The sequence below is a fragment of the Podarcis muralis genome, chromosome 5 (assembly GCF_964188315.1).
Source record: "Podarcis muralis chromosome 5, rPodMur119.hap1.1, whole genome shotgun sequence".
Taxonomy (NCBI): Eukaryota; Metazoa; Chordata; class Lepidosauria; order Squamata; family Lacertidae; genus Podarcis; species Podarcis muralis.
In genome coordinates this window covers 14,475,745-14,500,171 of record NC_135659.1, presented here as the reverse complement: position 1 = coordinate 14,500,171, position 24,427 = coordinate 14,475,745, and the positions used below count along the sequence as shown (strand labels likewise).

The 24,427-nt window shown below is 44.2% G+C and overlaps 1 protein-coding gene across 4 annotated transcripts in view; it reads right to left on the bottom strand.

Moving 5' to 3' along the window:
* HMCN1 (hemicentin 1) overlaps window positions 1–24,427 on the bottom strand; it is a 314,549-nt gene that overhangs the window by 166,176 nt on the left and 123,946 nt on the right. For 3 of the 4 annotated variants that reach the window (XM_077928329.1, XM_077928326.1, XM_077928327.1), the window contains exons 19-27: window positions 23,090–23,234; window positions 18,632–18,744; window positions 15,519–15,678; window positions 14,102–14,276; window positions 9,476–9,603; window positions 7,548–7,820; window positions 5,087–5,182; window positions 3,744–3,938; window positions 2,960–3,093 (exon numbers count right to left, since the gene is read on the bottom strand). In XM_077928329.1, coding sequence (XP_077784455.1) covers window positions 2,960–3,093; window positions 3,744–3,938; window positions 5,087–5,182; window positions 7,548–7,820; window positions 9,476–9,603; window positions 14,102–14,276; window positions 15,519–15,678; window positions 18,632–18,744; window positions 23,090–23,234 — 1,419 coding nt within the window. Of the gene's footprint in view, window positions 1–2,959; window positions 3,094–3,743; window positions 3,939–5,086; window positions 5,183–7,547; window positions 7,821–9,475; window positions 9,604–14,101; window positions 14,277–15,518; window positions 15,679–18,631; window positions 18,745–23,089; window positions 23,235–24,427 lie in introns of those variants that run through there. The other variant, XM_077928328.1, reaches the window with a different exon arrangement.

The following is a 24,427-nucleotide window of genomic DNA, read 5'->3' as shown; positions in this document are numbered from 1 at the left end:
AGTGTTGAAAGGAAACAGCTGATCGGTGGGATTAGAAGAGAGATAAGGGCCACTAGCAGAGGCTGCCTGGGAGGGGGGGAGGTAAAAGCCCATGGATCTTCAGGATTTTTACATTGGGTCACCCCAAATTCACCATCAGATCACATAGCATGTCCATGGCTACAGCCTGCACCCAAAAAATCACACATCTACTGTTTCCTGGGGCTGCAATGGTGCAAAAACGTGGTTACAAAGCACGGGTCCACATGGATCCTCAGGATTTTTGCATTGGGTCACCCCAAATTCACCATTAGACAACATGTCTGTGGCCACAAGCATGAACCACAAAAATCATACATCCACTATTTCGTTCCGAATATTTTTTTTATTGTTTTCCTCCTCTAAAAACTAGGTGCGCCTTATGGTCAGGTGCGCCTTATGGAGCGAAAAATATGGTACAGTGGTGCCTCGCAAGACGAAATTAACCCGTTCCATGAGTTTTGTCGTCTTGCGAAGCATGGTGTCGGGAAAGTTTTGGAAAAGCTTCAAAAACCTCAAAAAGCTTTAAAAACCTCAAAAAAGGCTACCACACCGCGTTCTATGAGTTGCTCCTCGAAGTCAAGTCGCAACTGTATTAACGGTTTTAAGAAAAAGGAAACAAACTTGCAAGACGTTTCCGTCTTGCGAAGCAAGCCCATAGGGAAAATCGTCTTGCAAAGCAGCTCAAAAAACGAAAAACCCTTTCATCTAGCGAGTTTTTTGTCTTGCGAGGCATTCGTCTTTCGAGGTACCACTGTATATTGTTCAATACCGACTTCTCCAAACATTGAAAAGTTTCAGGCTCACGGAGTTTATCCAGGTTTGCTTTGCTTTGGAAGGACGTCACTGGAGACTTACTAGTGTTTTTGCAATATTCAACTTGTTAGCACCTGTCTGTCTCGAGAGACAATGGAGTACGCCTCTGGGGGTGAAGTCAAGCCGCTGCATTAGCAGCACTGAAAGGACCCCCCGGGGCGCAAGCCTGGGCAGTGTATACAGAGGTCCTGGGCTGCCCAGATGACAAGACTCCCTCTCTTGGCTGTGTGGACCAAAAGAAAGCAGAGCAATGTATATGGAACCAGCTTGGCTGCAGGGGTTGCCAAAAGAAGGAGTACGAGGTACCACCCAACCATCTTAGGGACTTCAGATGCGTTTTACCTTAGCCGTTCATTCTCCTGGAGATATCCCACAAAGCAGTGGAGATTTAGGATCACAGCTTTCCTTCTCTTACTGTGGGTATATTTGAGTTTATTTACAAATATAAAAGCTGGACACAGGTGGAGGTAAACCATACACATCACTTGGAAAGACAGGCAAACTAATGCCAGTGTACTGGAAGAAGCAAAGATAACCAGTGTTGGAGCAATGGTTCTTCAACACCGACTTCGTTGGATTGCTCATGTTCTGCGGATGCCTGATTATCATCTTCCAAAGCAACTACTCTATTCCAAACTTGAAAATGGAAAGCGTAATGCCGGTGGTCAACAAAAGAGGTTCAAAGGCTCTCTCAAATCTAAAAAAATGTAGTATAAACACCGACAACTGGGAAACACTGGCCTGTAAAGCACTCCAGTTGGAGAACAGCTTTTACCAAAGGTGTCATTGACTTTGAAGATGCCCAAACTCAGGACAAAAGGGAGAAATGTGCTAAGAGGAAGGCACACTTGGCAAACCCTCACCGTGATCAACTCCCACCCAGAAACCTATGTCCCCACTGTGGAAGGCCATGTGGATCCAGAATTGGCCTCCACAGTCACTTACGGACTTACGTTAAAACTGTGTTCATGGAAAACAATCTTACTTGGCTACGAGTGATCACCATAGAAGAAGACTACAACATCTTCCCTAGCCATTGGCTATGCTGGCTGGAGATGATGGGAATTGGAGTATAACAACACCAGAAGGGCTATAGGTTCTACCCCCTGGCTCAAACATGCCAACAGACAGCTATAGTCCACTGAAGCCAAAAGTATGCCATGGCCTATGGCTAGCGCAATAAAAATCTATGATTTCTGAAGCCAAAAGCCTTCAATATGCATTCTACTGTTGTAATGGTGGGATTTTGCCAGCAACTCAATAAGGACACAGTAATAAGGAAAGATCAAAGTTGGATGTAGGACATTATTTGTTTTACAACATTCTGAAGAGAACATACTCAACTGCCAGGCATCTTGTTAACATCTTGCACCTAAACACCATGACATCTGTCTTAAGACATCCTCACAGGGTCAATTAATGACCTTGTTTGTCACCTGACAAATATATATATGGATTTGTATACCTATAGTCTACTTAAATTTGTCCACAACTGGGCAAATTTGCTGCTTGATGGTCAGTGGTACGCAAGCGCATGGGTATTCTATACCCAAAGAAAAATCCAAACCCTAGAGTAAGGAGCTATAGCTTCAACTTGCAGAATGAAACATGCAGATGAGCTGAATTTGCATTTGTATTTACACACAAACACACTACTCAACCTGGCTCCAAGTCTCAGGCTTCCAGGTAAATGAGAATATTGGGCAAGCATAGAAATAACAGCAGAAACATAGGTAGGCAAAAGACATGGCAGCAGAGGGGAGAATTCAGGGAACACTCTGAGCCACTAGAGTTATACTTCTTAATTAACAAATGACTGTTTTCACCAAAGTACAGTTCTTTGCAAGGGATTACATGGAATGCCCATTGTAATTATTAAGCCACACAGCAACCTACCATTTGAAGTATAAACACTGCTTAAATATATGCAACACTCAGTCCAAATCTATCCGAAGGAGACAAGCGTCACCAAAGAGCAGTTAGTACACACACACAAAAAATTTAAATTACAGAGTTCTTCCTGAAAGCTTTCAGGTTGATTTTACTGGGGAAGAGGAATTAAGTTTGTTCGGTTTTATTTATTTTACTTGTAGGGCGGGGGAGAATCGACCACACCTATACATACCTGAACATCAGCTTTGTACCAAGTGATGATGGGAAACGGGTTGCCAGATACCTCACAGAACAGACTGATGGGCTGATGATTAATAGTCACGGATGCATTTGTCACCTTGTCCTGATCTCTGATTTCAGGTGGAACTGCAATCAAAGAAGCTGAATAAATACTTATGTGAATATTTGGGCACTTGGTTTTGCTTTTTAAAAACATATTCTTTTATTAACTATTTATTCATTTCATAAAATTTATAAACTGCTAAATTGAAAAAAAACCACACCCTCAAAGTGGTTTTTACAAAATATAACACTGCAAAATCAGGAAAGATTTACAACCCTGCTTCGAAGCAAACAATAGTAAAAATACTAAAACAGATTAAAATTACCTCAACTTACTAAGTAGCTGGGTAAAGGCAAAGGGACCCCTGACCATTAGGTCCAGTCGTGACCGACTCTGGGGTTGCGGCGCTCATCTCGCTTTATTGGCCAAGGGAGCCAGAGTACAGCTTCCGCGTCATGTGGCCAGCATGACTAAGCCGCTTCTGGCGAACCAGAGCAGTGCACGGAAACGCCGTTTACCTTCCTGCCACAGTGGTACCTATTTATCTACTTGCACTGACATGCTTTCAAACTGCTAGGTTGGCAGGAGCTGGGAGAGAGCAACGGGAGCTCACCCCGTCACGGGGATTCGAACTGCCGGCCTTTCGATCGGCAAGCCCAAGAGGCTCAGTGGTTTAGACCACAGCGCCACCCGCGTCCCTATAGCAGTAGAGAGATATTTGGTGCTTGTTTACCATGAACCTTCAGGTTGTAAGTTTTTTCTGTGCTTCCAGCTTCATTGACCGCAACACAGACGTATTCTCCATTGTCATATGGTGTGACTGAAGCAATAACCAGCAGGGTGCCATCTTCCAAGATTGAAATGCCAGGTTCATTTCCAGTTAGCTCCTTGTTATTGTGCAACCATTTTATTACAGGCTTTGGGGTACCTGCAGAGAAGGACAGAGCGTGCTATACGTGGCTTCTAAAATTTCGCTTAAAAACGGAAATACTTTAAAAATAAGGTTTTTGGGAGTCTTCAATGAAACACAGGCCAGTAATTTAACTGACACAAGCCCTGTATGGAGACGACAACAACCCAGGAACAAAGCACTCTGAGATTGTCTAACAATGCATTTAGATTGTATGTAATTTTGATTAAATTTTCTGTTTTACAATTTAAAATACTCATTTTTACATCCTTAAGATATCAATGACTTCCCTTCTTCTCTTTCCATGGTTCATTTTGCATATCATAAATCCCTGCATATTTTAGAAAAAAAACCCTATACCATTCTGTGATGGGATGATGAGCTGCTTGTGCGTAAAATCCTAGTCCCTCAGAGTTTGATCAAATCCGCAAACCTCTGCCTACGACGGAGCCCCTCCAGCATGGCTCCGTCAGTCGCTAGCAGAATCCGAAAGTGGGCGCTTGCGGAATCTCTTCCAGCATAAAAGCTCCTTAACGGAAACACGTCTTCTAGACTCTCGGCGCGACAGTTTCCGGCGAGGAGTGGGTGTCCCTATAGGAGGTCTTGAAACCTCCCCACTGTTTTCGCTGGAAGTGTCTCTGAGCCATCCCTCCGACTCACTTTCCCTTGGAGTTCCTGATCTCCCCCTGCTGGTTCCCTCTTCAGCTGCTAAGTCTCTCTCAACCTCAGTGAGCCCTTCCACCTCCTGTCCTTCCGATGGCAGTTCCCTGACACATTCAGTATTCCATTATTGCATCCATCAAAACTTGTTTACACTGTTGAATTTATCTTAATCCTGCCAGCATTTTCATCTGTACACAATTATTTCCCATATATTCAATAAACGTTTCCCAATCTTCTTTAAACGTATGTTTTCTTGTTCTCTTATTCTATCTGTTAAGTCTGCAAGTTGTGCATATTTAAGTTGCCATTCTTCTTTAGTTGGGACCCACTATGCACTCCTATTGAAGTATGTCAGCACACCCAGTGAACTTTTAAAACAATTATCTGGGTTTTCTTCCACGCTACCAGGAGTAGCTACTGGCAATGTGGCAGAGAAGATGCCTCAGGTTTCCAAGAACAATTGCAGGAGATTCTAGGTGCATGAATAACATTGCATTCCATACCTTTGGCCGGACAAGGGAAGGCAATTCGTTCCTTTGCTACCCTTTCCTGCAGTGGAGTGTTGTACGGTGGATCAAGCGCACCTACAGTAGGAGGTTCTAAAGTGAGGGAAGGAACAGAAATTAAATATTGCGTCGCTTGATTTCCCAAAACGTGTAAGTTTCTCAAAATTCTTTTTTAAAACTCAGAAATACGAATTAATCTGATACAGTGGCACCTCAGTTTTCGATCATCTCTGTTGACAAACGTTTCGGTTTTCAAACGCTGCAAACCCGGAAGTAAATGCTTCGGTTTTTGAACACGCCTCAGAAGTCGAACATGAAACATGGCTTCCGCTGAGTGCAAAATCATGAGGCCTGGCTGTCGGCTACTGAGTTTTTGGTTTTCGAACGTTTCAGAACTCAAACGGTCTTCCAGTATGGATTACATTCCAAAACCGAGGTACCACTGTATTCAAATTACATGGTTTCATTCCTATTTTTTAAAGCACTTTTTAAAATACAGTGGTGCCTCGCAAGACGAAATTAATCCGTTCCGCGAGTCTCTTCGTCTTGCGGTTTTTTCGTCTTGCGAAGCACGGCTATTAGCGGCTTAGTGGCTATTAACGGCTTAGCGGCTTAGCGGCTATTAACGGCTTAGCGGCTTTAAGAAAAAGGAAACAAACTCGCAATAACTTGCAAGACGTTTCGTCTTTCAAAGTAAGCCCATAGGGAAATTCGTCTTGCGGAACGACTCAAAAAACAGAAAACCCTTTCGTCTAGCGAGTTTTTTGTCTTGCGAGGCATTCGTCTTGCCGGGCACCACTGTACGAAAGTTTCATTCTCTAGGTAGCACATTTGGTTCCTCATTTCACTTCACATGGTGACTAGGGGTGCACTAGAACTTTTCAGTGGGGAAAAACCACACATTCTCTGAATGCAAACCACATGTGTCCGCAAGCCTGGCTTTTTAACCTGAGACTTGCAAAAGGGCAAAGGTAAAGGTAAAGGACCCCTGGACAGTCAAAGGTGACTATGGGGTTGCGGCGCTCATCTCGCTTTCAGGCCGAGGGAGCCGGCGTTTGTCCACAGACAGCTTTCCGGGTCATGTGGCCAGCAGGACTAAACTGCTTCTGGCGCAACAGAACACCATGAGAGAAACCAGAGCGCACGGAAACACCGTTTACCTTCCTGCCGGAGTGGTACCTATTTATCTACTTGCACTGGCATGCTTTCGAAATGCTAGGTTGGCAGGAGCTGGGACAGAGCAATGGGAGCTCACTCCGTCACGGGGATTCAACCCGCCGACCTTCCAATCGGCAGGCCCAAGAGGCTCAGCGGTTTAGACCACAGCGCCACCCATTCTCCGAATGCCACATTCTCTGAATGCAAACCACATGTGTCCACAAGCCTGGCTTTTTACCTGAGGCTTGGAACGCACTTTTGTGTCTAGCAGCAAATGGTTGAGGGGAGAAGCAACGCTGTCACCTGCTGGGCCAGGTCAGATTCTGGACAGCCCAACTGTAGCCCAGCTTGCCTCTGGTCAGATATGAATTAGACTTGGATCCAATAAACTCTATATAATTTTAATTTGACTATTTATTTGATGCTTATGCTGCTTTAAGATTGTTATTATTTATCTACCCTTAAGGAACAGAGTGGGGTATCTAAATAAATAAAAACAGACAAAATAACCTCAGAAAGTAGCCGGTGTTTGCAAACCAGGGTGAAATTGGCCGTGTCTGATGTTACAGAGAGAGTGACAATTGCACTACTGAGGATATAGAGAAGAGAATTTTAAAATGCATCATCGAAAGCTTGTTTAAGGCTATGCTGGCAGCACACATTAACTACATTGGAGATGTCAGAAGCTTCAGGACAATCTCTCATACATTCTTTACTGGTGTAAATCTGAAGACTGCCGCATGTGTCCTTGTAGCTAAAAGAATTATCCAGAGAAAGTAGAAGTCTGCAAGACTCCTGTCATATACCGTATTTTTTGCTCTATAAGACTCACTTTTCCCCTCCTAAAAAGTAAGGGGAAATGTGTGTGCGTCTTATGGAGCGAATGCAGGCTGCGCAGCTATCCCAGAAGCCAGAACAGCAAGAGGGATTGCTGCTTTCACTGTGCAGCGATCCCTCTTGCTGTTCTGGCTTCTGAGATTCAGAATATTTTTTTTCTTGTTTTCCTCCTCCAAAAACTAGGTGCGTCTTGTGGTCTGCTGCGTCTTATAGAGCAAAAAATATGGTACATAGTGGCCAAACAAGCTCCCTATCACTTCACTATGAGAGAAAATGATACTGTTGAAACAAAAAGCTTGAACAAGATACCTGAGTGTCTCATCTCATGTTAAAAAGTTGAATCCCGCTCAGATGAAATACATATTTTTTTCTCACATGCTTCTCGTTTTGTGCTATTGCATAATAAAAACGAAAGGGACAATCCATTACTGTGCTAACATTTTTGGCTCCGATGGTATAGTACCTTGAACGTGGACCATTATCTCAGCTTCATCGCGGCCGGCAATGTTACTTGCCACACATTTGTAGATTCCAGAGTCTGATATCAAGACTTTGCTGATTCTGAGAGCCCCGTCTGAAGAGGCGCCATATTGCCTGTTGTCTACCAAAATGGGATTTTGGTCTTTAAGCCAAGTGATCATTGGAGGTGGGATCCCATGTGCGTTGCAAGGTATATCGATTCTGGAACCAGCTTTTGCTTTCATCACTCGAGGTCCACGTTGTATCTTTGGCGGAACTAGGCAAAGCGAGTTAGTTAGTGCTGACACAGAAAGGTTTTATCAGATCATTCAGTAAGATATGATCGATGGGAGTGCAGCACTTGGCCTCTACGTGGCTTAAAGACTTTGAAAATCAACGTAGAGCACCCTCTTAACTATCAACCCCAGCTAGAATGGCCTATGGTCAAAGCGGTGGTCCAGAAACATCGAGGGAGCCATAGGTTACCCATCCCTGCTCTTAACCATACTGATTGTGGAGCAAATTCCAATTGCTAAAGCACATAAAGAAGCATAAAAAGGTAAAGGTAAAGGGACCCCAGATCATTAGGTCCAGTCACGGACAACTCTGGGGTTGCGGCGCTCATCTCGCTTTATTGGCCGAGGGAGCCGGCGTACAGCTTTCGGGGCATGCGGCCAGCATGACTAAGCCGCTTCTGGCAAACCAGAGCAGCGCACGGAAACGCCATTTACCTTCCCGCTGGGCTGGAGCGGTACCTATTTATCTACTTGCACTTTGTGCTTTCGAACTGCTAGGTTGGCAGGAGCAGGGACCGAGCAACGGGAGCTCACCCCGTCGTGGGGATTCGAACCGCCAACCTTCTGATCGGCAAGTCCTAGGCTCTGTGGTTTAACCCACAGCACCACCTGCGTCCATAAAGAGGCATATGTTGAGTTTATTTATTTATCGTTCCATCAGCGCAAGCATCCCAGCTTCCCAAACAGAACCATCTCCCCTCTTCTCCTCTTGAATATAGAGGAGCAGGAGAGGATGCAATTGCCAAGGCCCAGTCCTTGTGATGCGCTAGCTCTGAACTGCAAAGAGCAGAGAGCTGCCCTGGGCGGGAAAAATGGGGGAGCGGAGCAGAACGCAAGGAGTCTTCATTTTTTTAAAAAAAATTAAAAATGCTTTTTGCGTGCATGTCTAATCTTGCCTCTTTCTCCCATTTATTTATTGATATGTGTTTTTATTTTTTGTAAATCTACCAAAGAATAATAATTAAAAGGGGGGGAATTAAGGGGTTTTCTCAGGATAGTGGAGGGCTTGTATGCTGTGCAAATGCCCTGTGGGCAGGAGAACAAAAAAAAGGGGAGTTGAGGATGGTCAGTTGGAGAGGAGTGTTGGCGGGTCTATGATTTTGTGGGTTTCTTTTTTTTAATATAATTTTTTATTAGTTTTTTTAACATTCCATTTTCAACAGTAATTAAACATACTTTTACATCTTATTCAAATTTTTGACTTCCATCAATCCTGTCTGAAAATCTCCCAATCTAACCTCTCAGTATGCATTTCTTATCTTCCCCATTACATTTCAAACTCATAACCAATATCTCTATCTTTTTCTAATTTGTAACACTTCGTATATTTCTCCTTACAAAACTTCTTGGCGTCCTACTAGCGTAATTTGTTGATTACAGATTTTGTGGGTTTCTTTGGCGTCTGGAAAAGCTGTTAAAGATGCCTGCTACACTGCACTTTCTTTCCATTAAGATAGGATTTGTAGAAGAGGACATTCCAACAGACTGTGCCCAAGAAACCTTATGGTGTCAAGACCCAGGCATCCCTCCTAAAAAATATGGGAAGATTCTGGTGCCAGCAACTGAATGTACATCTAGATTTTTTTTTTTCCCCACTGACTCAGAAAGGACTCTTACTGCACTCTAAACAGCTTACCATGTACATTGAGCTTCACTGATTGAGTCGCATTCCCAGCAATGTTTGTGGCTACACAGAGATACATGCCACTGTCTGAAACCCGTGTCTCTGTGATCTTCATTGACCCTGAAGGGAGGAAGGTGTGCCTGGAAAAAACAGGAAACAGATATGACTATATAAATATTTACCATGAGGGGGAATGCACGTTGCTGAGATATTAGTAATGAATACCACACGCTAAACGGCATCTGTTCAGTATTATTTTTCGCTCAGATTGGCCCGGTTTTCACCTAACTGTGCTTGTGATCTGTCTTACGTCTTCCTTCTACATATCTCGAGAATGAAGTAAGAGACGGAGAACAACCAAAATAAAAATTCCCCTTTTAAATATGCCATGCCATCCAATCTATGGAGAAGTTAGTGGGTTTTTCTATCGTGCTTTTACACTTGAGGAAGTGTCCCCCAGCCCAGCCCATATATCATCGCATGGTGTGTTCACTGAAAACAGGACTTGAGGGACCTCCATTGGAAGTAAAACTTTCCCGGTCCAGAAACAGGTCCCTTTGGGTGTTAGCCCCTGAAGGAGGTGTACCAAAATGGCTGGGCACAGGGCCCCACCGACCATAAAAAACCCAATGTTCCCCACTCCTGTTTGTGGGCAGCTGAGGGGAACTGTATAACCTTTCCAAGAATAGCTTGATATTGCTGCTGAGTGCACAACAAGCATGCACAAAACCTATAAAATCTTTGGAGAAAAGCACATTTCTAACAATACAGTGGTACCTCAGGTTAAGTACTTAATTCATTCTGGAGGTCCGTACTTAACCTGAAACTGTACTTAACCTGAAGCACCACTTTAGCTAATGGGGCCTCCTGCTGCTGCCATGCCGCCGGAGCACAATTTCTGTTCTCATCCTGAAGCAAAGTTCTCAACCTGAAGCAATATTTCTGGGTTAGCAGAGTCTGCAACCTGAAGCATATGTAACCTGAAGCGTATGTAACCCGAGGTACCACTGTATCTGTATTTCAGCTCACGTATTGTTTTGGGAAACGCAAATTACATAAAGGTAAAGGACCCCTGACACAAACAGTCACAAACAACTCTGGGCTTGCGGAGCTCATCTCGCTTTACTGGCCAAGGGAGCCGAAGTTTTATCTGCAGACAGTTTTTCCGGGTCATGTGGCCAGCGTGACTAAGCCGCTTCTGGCGAAACCAGAAAAGTGCCCTGAAACGCCATTTACCTTGCCGCCGGAGCGGTACCTATTTATCTACTTGCACTGGCATGCTTTCGAACTGCTAGGTTGTCAGGAGCTGGGACCGAGCAACAGGAGCTCACCCCGTCATGGGGATACGAACCACCAACCTTCCGATCCGCAAGCCCTAGGCTCAGTGGTTTAGACCACAGCGCCACCCGCAAATTACATAGGTTCACGTTAAAATGTAAAGTGAACCAAATTTCTCCCCCATTCCTGCTCAGAATACATATTCAATGTATTCTTTGAAAAGGAGGGATTCTCTATGTTAGTAATAGTCTCCATGCTTATACTTCATCCTAAAGTCATTAATGCTCATTTACAACAAATTACTATACTTCTACTAACAGCAAAGCAGTGTACTGCAGGAAAAAAATGGAAAAACAGAAATCTTCCTACCATAACTTGATTAAGAAAAACATGGCAAACTATATTAGTGATAAAACATACATATGAGGAAAAACACAATACTTAATAATCAAGGAAACAAATTGATTGAAAGGAAGTAAATGATTATATTTCCCCCTTTAATTTATTCATGGCATTATAGAGTTTTGGTTATATTGTCTCTCTCCCCTCTTCATATGTCATTTCCTTGTTGCTATTGTTGTTTGTTTTTCCTATTTTTCATTTATTTATTTTCTTGTCTTTTCTTCTTCTTGGACAAGAAGCAAAGCTGCTCAATGTATAATGGCTTTCATCCTACACTGTCACAACCTAGTATTGATAAAAATTATTTTAAAAAAAGAAAAATAAATAGGTATCCATGCCAAAACAAAGTGCAGCTCAAAACAGAGCTACAATTTCATTCCCAAGTGTATATTCTGACGCTATGTCTGAGTCATATAATCCCAGTCAGGTGAGGAACAGAAAATGAGGGGCAGGGAGACAGTGAAGCCAAGCTAAACAGCAGATAGACAAAGCCATGACAGGAATGAGATTTGGAAACAAGAAAAAGCTGGGAGACAGGAGCAGAACCTGACGCAAGACCAAGAACGACGCTATGCAATCAGCAACTGCACATGATATCCGTTGCTGCAAAATACCCACTTCCAACTGTACATCAAGGCAGCCCCACGTGTTTTTAAAAAACCCCCAATAATAGCATTTCATGAAGAAAGTTCTCAGCCAGGAATGGGAAACTGGATCTGCCCCATGGGCCAGATCCTGACCACTCCCAGCCCCTGCAGGCCAACGAGACCCCCACCCACCACCTGAGAACCATCTGACGTGAAGCTAAGTGTTCACCTTTGTGGTTTGAAATCAAACTGCACCAGCAAAGGAACAGAGGGCTTGAACGTGCAGCCTTCTCTTAATTTGATTTGTAAAAATTTGGAAAACTAATAATCATATTAAAAAGCTTCTGAGCAAGCTAATACCTTGCTTTTTATCTACCATCCTAAAACCAATTGCAATTATTCTGAAACAAAAAGAAAACTTAATGTATATTTTTTTTAATGTATTTTTGTGCCTCTGTTCCAGCCAAAACCTAGATCAGGGGTCTGCAACCCGCGGCTCCGGAGCCGCATGTGGCTCTTTTACACCTTTGCCGCGGCTCCGGGGCGGATACTAGCGAGGGGAGGTGGCGCATTGTGCGCCCCAACACCCCCCACTGTGGCAGGCGCTGTACTGGCTGTGACGTTGCATGGGGGCGGTGCGTGCGTTAGTCACGCACCGTCCCGACGTCACCTAAGCTACATTGTAAGGGGCATGTACGCTGGTCACTGCATTGAAAGGGGGCATGTACGCTGGTCACTGTTTTGAAGGGGAGTGAAGAACACACACACAAAAAAGGTAACTTGTTAATTTAATGTTTATTTCTATGAGGAGGAGCAATTCTGAGGGGTCAAACAAAGAAATAATAAAAAAATGACAAAAAAGTTATTTTTATAATGATGAGTTTTGCGGCTCCCATGTTTTTTTCTTCGGAAACGGGTCCAAGTGGCTCTTTTTGTCTTAAAGGTTGCAGACCCCTGACCTAGATAGATCCCCCTATAGACTGACTCTTCTTATATCATCTGGGGGTGAGGAACACTCAAAAATACAACTTCCCACATGCCATCTGAAATGGTAAGCCTACACCACCTGACTGCTTTGAACACGTGTTTTTACTCTGGGTTCAAAACCAAAAGGTGTGGATCTCTTAAAATGGAGAGACTACAACGTTGCAATTTATTCTGCAAACTACTGTGCCGTCGCAGACATCGCTGTCTATACATGATGGCCCCGATCCATTGCACAAGAGCAGCACACGGCTAAGCAGCAAAGCTATTGGAATCAGGCCCGTATTGGGTATCTGACAGTCAAAGGTAAGGCACTGATATGTCTACAATATGTTGTGTTACTGCAGCCGAATATGAGTTTGAGACTCAGCACTGAGTTCTTGCAATGTAGCTTCCATGCTTCAGTTATTGGGGGGTGGGTGGATTAATTTCATAAGACTTTTATGCTCAGAAACGTTTCAAGGCTATATGGATGAGTTGGCATTTTCTTGTTGCTATTCTTATGTCAAACAATGTTCTGTAAAGCTACCCCTGGCCTGAAAAAATGAAGCATTTCAGAAAGTTTGAAACTTGTTTTGTTCTTGTAACCACATATTAGAAGAGGGCACATAGCATTACTAATACATAAGCAGTAAGAGCAGCCAGAAAGTGTGGAAACTGCATTGTAAAATCCTATTAGATTGTCTAATTTGAACAAAGTGTATTTTGCAATACAAATTCACAATACTGCCTTGTACTCAGCGTGGAAAACCACAAAAAGCACATTGGGATTTGGAAGAATTTGTTGATTCTGATGCAAACCCTCCAGTGTCAACTTAAGGATTTCAGCAAACAGACTAGAGAAACTGGAATCAAAATTTTGAACCTTAGAGATTTGAGATAAAGCTAACATTTCTGGCACGGCCCAGGAAACTGTATTAAAAGACCACACCAGAATTTTTATTTTTATTTTTGTACATTTGTGCATTTTACTGAATGAAAAATCAGGCAGCCATGCAAATATGCGAGCAATCAACAAGGCAAATTCACAACGGTGAACCTCAGGCAGAGCTTATCTGTGCCACAAACTTATTTATGAGTTTTATATCATTTAACACCATGGCTTCCCCTCAAAGAACCCCACTACTTATAAATTGGTGAGGTTGCTGAGAAAGGTCACCTGCTTCTACCCCACAGAACATTTCCTTGGATTCCCTATAAAAAGGAAATTAAAAACGAAAAAAAGGCACAGAACTCCCATTCCCAGTGAACGCAAATAAAAAAGTAGGATGAAACACTACTTTTGGATACCTTAAATATAACTTTGTAGATCTTTATAAACACAAGAGAGTATCTAGCAAGCCCTGGATGTTTTTATTTTGAATTTGCAAACAAAGAGAACTCTTACCTTGGAGAGTATGGAGAGATAAGCTGCATTTCTTTAGCCCAGGTTATTATAGGTGGCGGCAAACTTTTCACCTCACAGGGAAGTGTGACCTCTTCCCCTGCAGTCACTGAAATCTCTATTGGATTGTCCCGCGAAAATCCTTGCAGATCTCCAGGTCTGGACACTCTTGGTTTCACTGCAATAGATAGAACATTCATACAATCAAAACATATCCAGGCATTCTGTTCCTATATGTTTCGCCCTGGGAAATCCCCTTTTACCCTTTCATTCCTATTTTGTTTTATTTGGCATCTGTTATTATATTTGGTTCTGTTTTGCTATCGCTGTTGTTGTTATTGCACACGCACTCATCCAGGCACCAAAGCTTATTATATACAAAAGCATTTCACTTCAGTTTAATGCACAGCTGTCAACTTACAGATTTGAAAATAAGGGACCAGCAGCCTCGAAAATAAGGGATCAGCAGCCAAAATAAGGGATTTTCCAAACACAGGTATGTTCAACTTCTGAGCCCCTCCAAGCCAAAGGCAGAAAGCCCAGCCAGCAGCCAAACGAAGCCTCAAGTGGTGGTTCCCACAGCGCAGCAACCCGGCAAAGGGGATGCAGCAAGGAAAACCACTGTCACCTTTCTGCTGGGAAGCACTGAGCAAAGGCGAGTCCCCAGGCAACGCAGCTGATTTGATCAGCACAAGGCATGCAAGCTCCACCCCCCAGTTGTTCTTAGACTCCTTATTGGGTGAGCAACGCAGCCAAGCAACACAGTTGGAGCCTCCTGCCTCCCTGGCCGGCAGGCAGGCAGGCAGAGAAGCTGCTTCCTTTGAAACCTGGGAAATTTAAGGGACATCATCAATAAGGGACAGCAGCAGGACACAGTGCTGGGATAAGGGACTTTCCCACCAAATAAGGGACGGTTGACAGCTATGGTTTAATGTGTGCTGCATTCTGGATCCGCTGCATGCTCCATTCACAACTGCCAAAAATGCTTATAGTCAAAACACTGGAACTGGAGGATAGAGGCAAAGGGATAATCACTATCCCGCTCCCTGCTGAATCCTAACCCAAGGCTGGATTTCAATTTAGGTCATCCAACAGTCTATCCTCTGGACTTCTCAAGCACCCCATGTGGGCTATCTTACCAGCCATGAATATTCAGGTGTCAGTTACATCTTGATAAATGCAGTAGTGCACCACATAGTGGGGTGGGCCTTTCCTTTCCTTTCTCCTTCCCTTCCCTTTCTCCTTTCCTTTCCTTGGCAATCACTCGTAGCCAAGTAAGATTGCCTCCCATAAACATGGTTTTAAAACTGAGTCCATAAGTGACTGCGGTTTTGAACATGCCTCCCGCACGAATCACATCCACAACCCGAGGTTCCACTGTAAACATGATCTGAATACGCAGGCTTTAGTATTTACTTACCATAGACAGTCAGTTGAACTTTGCGCGTTGCATAGCCTGCCGCATTGGTTGCAGTGCAGATGTATTCCCCAGACTCCTCGCCTCCTGGAGAAACTACGTAGAGACTCCCATCAGACCCCACAGAAAATTTCAGATTGCTGGGAGAAATAACCTCTCCTTTCTGGGGAAGACAGAGATAATAATAATAATAATAATAATAATAATAATAATAATAATAATAATAATAATAATTTATTATTTGTACCTCGCCCATCTGGCTGGGTTTCCCCAGCCACTCTGGGCGGCTTCCACAGAGACCAAAAATACACTAAAATGTCACACATTAAAAACTTCCCTGAACAGGGCTGCCTTAAGATGTCTTCTGAATGTCAGGTAGTTGTTTATCGCTTTGAAATCTGGTGGGAGGGCGTTCCACAGGGCGGGTGCCACTACTGAGAAGGCCCTCTGTCTGGTTCCCTGTATCCTCACTTCTCGCAATGAGGGAACCGCCAGAAGGCCCTCGGCGCTGGACCTCAGTGTCCGGGCAGAACGATGGAGGTGGAGACACTCCTTCAGGTATACTGGACCAAGGCCGTTTAGGGCCGTTTAGTTAGGACATAAATATTTTTAATGGGGGGGGGCTACAAAGGGACATTCATAAGCGGGTAGGATCATCAATATCCGTTCCATATGGACTGGCCCCTGAGGTTCTACTTCAAGCAGCTGAGTCTGTTTCAAGATGGATGGGTAACTAAAGAACCACATATTCCCATGCAACAGGCATAGGCAAACTCGGCCCTCCAGATGTTTTGGGACTGCAACCATTATCCCTAGCTAACAGGACGAGTGGTCAGGGATGATGGGAACTGTAGTCCCAAAACATCTGGAGGGCCGAGTTTGCCTATGCCTGCCATACAAGCTCACCCAACTTCAAAGGTCTTCACTGGAGGCCCTGCTCAAAATTCTACCAAAAGATAGGGCTTTGTTGGCTGTGGGGCTTTGATTGTGAAACACACGCACACACAAACACAAACCTCATCCATTCACACAGTGCTTTCCTTTATGCTCTGTGGGCATCAATTAAAAACAGTACTGTTTACTCCATTACCTTGCAGACATGTGCTTATTTATAGTTAAGCTTTTGATGCATGCCTTTGAAGATGTCTACGAAGATGCTTTTATTGATTTATTTCACTGCTGTTTTAGCTAGTAAAGGTACCCCTGCCCGTACGGGCCAGTCTTGACAGACTCTGGGGTTGTGCGCCCATCTCACTCAAGAGGCCGGGAGCCAGCGCTGTCCACAGACACTTCTGGGTCACGTGGCCAGCGTGACAAGCTGCATCTGGCGAGCCAGCACAGCACACGGAACGCCGTTTACCTTCCCGCTGGTAAGCGGTCCCTATTTATCTACTTGCACCCGGGGGTGCTTTCAAACTGCTAGGTTGGCAGGCGCTGGGACCGAGCAACGGGAGCGCACCCCGCCACGGGGATTCGAACCGCCGACCTTTCGATCGGCAAGCCCTAGGCGCTGAGGCTTTTACCCACAGCGCCACCCGCGTCCCCTGCTGTTTTAGCTACATCACTTTTATTTATTCTATGGACTTGTGGCAATACACCTTGGGAACTAAGACTGGAAGGCAGGATGTAAATATTTTAAGTAATTAAACCTATGTATTTACTGAAGCCATGAGGATTGCCAAGCGTTACTTGGTAGTTTTTGTAGACTAGTTAATGGGGCCAACTTGAATGAGTAAGGGTGAGGGAAAAGAAAGGCACACCTTGCTTATTTCTTAGGCTGGCTTGATGTTGGCTTGCTATTGTTCTAGGATATATTTATTTTTTAAGATGACATTTCCTTCTAGCAATGAATGCTCTCAAGATTTTGGTAATATGCATACTGAATGAATGAATGAAACTTTATTTGCTTCAGCCGTTGGCCATAGCAACAAAAAGCATTGGGATATACACTGAACAAAATAAAAGTCGGTTATATAAAACACGGTTTAGGGTCCTGAATCAGCAGTCAAATAGTGGACCTTATTCTGATTGCCCCAGCTAGAAACCTTGCAACCTTTGCAGTCATCTGCTCCTCTTTACCTGACAGGAGAAATGACACTGTGGCAGTGGTTGTGCGACCCAGAATGGTCAATAAAAGAGGCGTAATAATCTCGTTCCTCAGGTCTTTGTAAAAAGTGCACGCAAGGAGGGCGTGCGCCACTGATTCGGTGCTGCCATCTCCGCAGGGACATAAGCGTTTTTTGTATGGAATCTGTTGGACTACTCCCTCAAGTACAGCCGAGGGCAGTACATTCATGGTAAAGGCGCATCTATATTTTGGAATTGCTAGGTTATACAAATAGGGTGCCATAGAGTCAAAGTGGAAGGATGGGCAATGGTCATACCATGGGAAAAATTTCCTTATTGTGGCCAAGTTGTTCTGACACTCGATATCATTTAAAGGTAAAGGTACCCCTGCCCGAAGGCCAGTCGTGACCGACTCTAGGGTTGCGTGCTCATCTTGCTCAAGAGGCCGGGAGCCAGCGCTGTCCGGAGACACTTCCGGGTCACGTGGCCAGCGTGACGAAGCTGCTCTGACGAGCCAGCACCAGCGCAGCACACCAGTGCAGCACACTATAAAGCAGTACCTATTTATCTACTTGCACTTTAAGGGTGCTTTCGAACTGCTAGGTGGGCAGGAGCTGCGACCGAGCAACAGGAGCTCACCCCGCCGTGGGGATTCGAACCGCCGACCATACGATCAGCAAGTCCTAGGCGCTGAGGATTTACCCACAGCGCCACCCGCATCCCTATCTCATTTAGACTGTGTCCCGATATCATTTAGGCATTGGCAAATTAGACTGTTTGCTTTGCTATAACCCACGGTGAGTAGCTGTTGTGGGAATAAACCACAAGAGTGAAGTTTGGGGTTGACAATTTTCGACCAGGTACTCTTGTGACAGTCTTGTTGCACTAGGGATATTAGACCAGGAGGATTTGAGTTTAGGCGGAGCCAGAAGTTGAATGTCCTGCGTCAAATCCGTATTTCTACCGAGGGAAGACTGATTCATTGATTCATTCATTGCTACATGTTCAGCTGATTTTTCACTATAAGCAACTCAAGACTTTGCAGTTACCTTGGACCAGACTATAGATGGCTTGGGTACTCCACTGGATTTGCAGGGCATTGTAACTGGGATGCCTTCTATGGTACTGAATATCTGCTGTCCATGCTGAATTATGGGTAGAACTGAAAACACAAACACACACAGGCGTTTTGCAATTCACTGCTCATTTTTAACATCATGTTTTCCTTTGCACGTATAAAAACTTACAACCTATGGAGAACAGGTCTTGTGATTACATACTTAAGCCCCTCCTACATTACAGTTTAGGAGGTAGACATTATGGTAGTGATCCAGCAGCTTCTCCATCAATGCCCCCCCCCCCCCTTGCCGGCTCCTTTGAAGGTTTTAAGCTTTGAAAAAATCTCCTGCGTGGACACTGCAGCTGGGGAGGGATAGTGTGTCTGACTGAGACCCATGAAGCCCCCACCCACCCAACAATTAGGCTTGGGGAGGGAATATCCTTTTAAATTAGGTCCTCCAAATCTTTTTAAAGTGTAATTTAATTTTTGCAGACTTTTACCATCAACAGAGTACTTTTATAACATGGGCTTGTTAAAATGTACGATGGGTAAAAATAATGAAATGGTTCTGTGAACACACTTTAAAGTATAAGCTAGGCTAGATACCTCCAAAAAGAACAAGATTATTCATATAGCTCTTTCCTTAAACGTTTTTGCATTAACTGTAGAAAAAATTGTATTGCAAATGAAGAAGGTGAGAAAAAAGCCACTTGCCCAACTGCTCCCAGCGAATCTACATCTGGGGTGAGTTTGGAACATGTGGCTTCCTAACCCCTACCTATCTACACCAGGGTCTCCAGCTGTTTGTTTTTTAAACTACAATTCCCATCATCCCTGACCACTGGTCCTGCTAGCTAAGGATCATGGGAGTTGTAGTCCAAAAACAGCTGAAGAAAAAAGACCTCCAAGGGAAACCCTGATCTACACTAATTCAACAGCTGCATGCTGGGCACCCCATTATCATCTTACAAAAGGGAAATGTTCCACATAAGCTGTGAAAAATCTGAATATTAAAATAGAGCATTGCTTTACAGAAGTGAACAGTAAGACCAAGCACGCACAGCAATCGCTGTCTGCCTTACCATGTGAGCAAGGCTTTTTGCCTGATTAGGACTAATCTTTGATCAGTTAATCTGACTCCAAACCACATACCTAAAGAACAGATTTGCACATAACACAAAACCATTGCTCTCCCATCTTCTCCGCCTCTTGCACTAGAAAGGGGATACTTTTGAGGAGATTAGTTTGACTTGCAATGGATGTTAGTTTGTCAAGTCATACCAACCAGGATTTCTGGTTTACAGCAAACAACAAAATGTTTCCAAACACTCCCAACTTCAGATCATGGATAATGAAACTGGCTTTTTTTAACAGAGCTTGTTTTAAGCCACAATTCCCGGTTCGAGCAACACAAGAGGCCAACGTTCTTTGAAAGCAAACGGATCTCTGCCGAAATCCTCTAAGAGGCAAAATGATGCACATTTTTGTTGAGCTTGCACTGATTCTCACAATTCTTCCTCTAAATCTCCATTCCCTTATAGGTCATTTCAGTGGCTACCAGCATAGCTGTCAACTTTCAGATTTGAAAATAAGAGATTAGCAGCCTCACCTGTCCCAGGGACAGTCTACGGGATACAGTGGTGCCTCGCAAGACGAAATTAATCCGTTCCGCGAGTCTCTTCGTCTTGCGGTTTTTTCATCTTGCGAAGCACGGCTATTAGCGGCTTAGCGGCTATTAGCGGCTTAGCGGCTTAGCAGCTCTTAGCGGCTTAGCGGCTTAGCAGCTCTTAGCGGCTTAGCGGCTTTAAGAAAAAGGAAACAAACTCGCAAGAACTCGCAAGAACTCGCAAGACGTTTCGTCTTGCAAAGCAAGCCCATAGGGAAATTCGTCTTGCGGAACGACTCAAAAAACGGAAAACCCTTTCGTCTAGTGAGTTTTTCGCCTTGCGAGGCATTCGTCTTGCGGGGCACCACTGTATCTAACAATCCGGGATAGCAGCGGGAAGCAGCGGGAAACGGCGCTGGAATAAGGGGATTTCCCACAAAAAAAGGAAAGGTTGACAGCTATGGGCTACCAGAGCCTTTACTTTCCTCAGTTCTTCTTGATGGGGAACATTAGTTCTTCACAATGCGATAAAACCTCAAAGTGCTACTGAAGAGATAACCTTTGCTTGCAAAATGCAATAAAGAATACTGTACTAACTTGCACGAGGCCTGTTTCCTAAAGCAGAATAAAAGCTTAAAGCATGCCTCTCTCCATTAACTGTGCATGGAAAAGAAGTTTCAGCTCATGAAGAAGACAACAGCCACGACCTCACACAAAGTTGAAGCCACTGAGACACAGAAGGATTCTTACAAAACAAATCCTCTGTCTTGTCTTCTGCAAACAGGCATGTTCCTCTTGGTAGCATTAAAAAACGAGATACATCGTTCTTTTTCCAAATGTATAATTTCTACCAAATGCCAGCTCCCTCTGGATACCGCTTGTTTTATCCATTATGTAGCCTCTTAGACAACATTTGGAGAACTCCCACTTACGTCTCTGGTTTGTTCATAAAGCAAGCAAGTCTGCAAAAACCATCATTGCTTGAAAACATTTGCGCAGTGAAAAAAAATATACTTTTTGGATGCCATGTGGTGGTAGTGATGGTTCTTATAAGGTAAAGGGACCCCTGACCATTAGGTCCAGTCGTGGCCGACTCTGGGGATGCGGCGCTCATCTCGCTTTATTGGCCGAGGGAGCCGGCATACAGCTTCCGGGTCATGTGGTCAGCATGACTAAGCCGCTTCTGGCGAACCAGAGCAGCACACGGAAACACCGTTTACCTTCCTGCTGGAGTGGTACCTATTTATCTACTTGCACTTTGACATGCTTTCAAACTGCTAGGTGGGCAGGAGCAGGGACTGAGCAACGGGAGCTCACTCCATCACGGGGATTCGAACCGCCGACCTTCTGATCAGCAAGTCCTAGGCTCTGTGGTTTAACCCACAGCGCCACCCCTGGTTCCTTAAAAGGTCATGCCAGTTTTGTTCACATGCTCTGCTGCCCAGACCACTCTATAACTGGACCGTCTTTCAAATCTGCCAATAGATCTTGGCTGGGATCCGGAGATCCTCTTCCACAGGTCAAACAGCTGCTCTTCTTGCACAAGCAAGTACACACAATGGATTCTAGGACAGGAAAATGCAAACTGAAAGAGATGGACTCTTCTGTATATGGGAGGCTTCTTTGACTTATTAGCACGAGTCATGAAGATTTATATATCTACATGTATATCTGCATGAATGGTGAATTTTATTCACCTTGTGATCCGCTGGGATCTGGCTGTTATCTTCAGAATACTACAGCAGAGTTCCTTAGCCATACAGACCCACAAAATGGTGAGCATGTAAGAGATATTAATTAGACCTACTTGGAAGTGGAAATATATGTTGGACTTTGCTGAAATGACAAAACTGACTGGAAAGCTCAGGGACCAAGAAGACAAGAAATTCAAGAAAGAATGGGGAAAGTTTATAATTGATTTAGGAGACCACTGGAAGCAGATGAAAACATTAGCAGGATTTTAATCTCACTTGTAATGTAACAAATACTACGGAAAATATGGAGAGATATAAAATATAGATTACGAAATAATATGCAGTTGAAAATGTTGACAATAGGACCCATTGAGGGAATGGGGGGAAGTCTCAAGATTCAGAGAAATCGCTTTATATCGATGTGCATTTGGTATGGTTATACATTTATATTTGTAAAATCAAATAAAAATGATTTCATAAAAAAGGAAGTGGAAATGCAGAAAATGGGTTCAGAGCACACAGAACATGAAGCTGATTTTTTTATAATTATGTAAATTTTCCATAATTATGACAGAAGGGCATAAAAGGGGTGGCCTTGTACAACACATGTTAGCATGATCTATGCACGCAGACATGTACTGAGGCCTCCTGAGGTAAGATGTAGCCACAACACCTAATGTTGGAAGCAGAGACAGCTTTTCACCCAAAACAGAAATTTGCTTGAACGCAGTGCTTTCCACAAAAGGGGGGGCTACAATTTTATATTGGGGGGGGAGCAAAGCGGTACCTTTTCCCTCACTCCCAAACCTCTTGTCATTTTGAGATCAATTTGTCTCTTCATACAATGGAAGAAAACAAGCAGAACTGCAAGCGGAGAGAGATGCAACTGAGGGAACGAAAGTCCAGAGTTGGGTAAAGGGGGGATTTTGCAAACAAAGAGGCGCCCAGCCCCCTATTTTTATGCCACTTACTAACACAGCATTTAGAGAAGAGAGCATGCAAGCCCCTTGACATTAATGGGTTCGGAAAAAGAAAATTACTAGGTGGGTTATGACGACCTGTATATGTTTTTATGTGCAACGCAATCGCGTGCTCAAAATTTTCTAGGGCATTAAAAGCCTAGGGAAATGCTGGACATTTTTCTCACCAAAGACGCTGACTGCAGTCGTTTTGTTGTTTGTCCCAGCCACGTTGCTTGCCATACAGGTGTACTCTCCAGCATCCTGCGGCCGAACCCTTTCAAGGTGAAGACTCCCATCACTACGAACACTGATATAGGGATTCTGGACCACCTGGGAAGGGGAAATCAGACCAGATTTTATTCTGGAGCAAAAGACCAAATCTTCTAGATTTTAGCTTGGGAATAAATCCCAAGTTTTGTTTAAAAAATGGGAATAAAATCAAAATACTGCCCCAAAGCATGCCGAATTCCACGACACGGGCAGCGATTTTTGCATTACAGGGGTTCCTCAGGTTACAGACGTTTCAGGTTACAACTGCTAACCAGGAAGTGGTTGCTCCAGGCTAAGAACATTGCCCCAGGATAAGAACAGAAATCGCGTGCAAGGCGCAGCGGCAGTAGGAGGCCCCATTAGCTAAAGCACGCCTCAGGTTAAGAACCGTATCATGTTAAGAAGGGACCTCTGGAATGAATTAAGTTCTTAACCCGAGATACCACTGTATTTTGATTTCACTAGTGATGGGGAGAGGCAAAGGCAAACTCCACTACTTGACTATCCTCTGAGATTTCAACCAAGCATTCCTCCCATACTTTCAAACATATCCTTGCAACCATAAATGGTGTCCCTGAGTGTGGTCTGGAAAAAAGGCATCATATTTTTTATTTGCTGCAATAGGGACAATAGCGAATATCTCAAGTCACAGTGCAAGACCTCAAAGCGGGAGGGAAATGGAATTTCCAAGTCGTCCCCAGCAGACTTTATTCTCTCCAGCATTTTCAAATTCCACCTAAATAGAATCCTCTGTGAGCTTTTCACTTGGAGTGCAGAATTTGACACCTACTTAGTAACTAGAGGAGGTTAAGTTCTGTCTTCCAAGGGGATTAACAGCTCTCTCTGAGAAACATGGAGGGGAGGGGAAGAAGCTATGCTGCGAGGGCAAGACATGGGCATGGGAAACATATCAGCGACACATGCCAAAGAGAACAACAGCGGCCGAAAATCCTGTACATAGCTATTCTTTGCAGCACTTTGCTCTCAAGGGACACCAACAGCCTGTTACATAAAGGTAAAGGGACCCCTGACCATTAGGCCCAGTCGTGGCCGACTCTGGGGTTGCAGCGCTCATCTCGCTTTATTGGCCGAGGGAGCCGGCGTACAGCTTCTGGGTCATGTGGCCAGCAGGACTAAGCCGCTTCTGGCGAACCAGAGCAGCACACGGAAACACTGTTTACCTTCCCGGCGGAGCGGTACCTATTGATCTACTTGCACTTCGACGTGCTTTCGAACTGCTAGGTTGGCAGGAG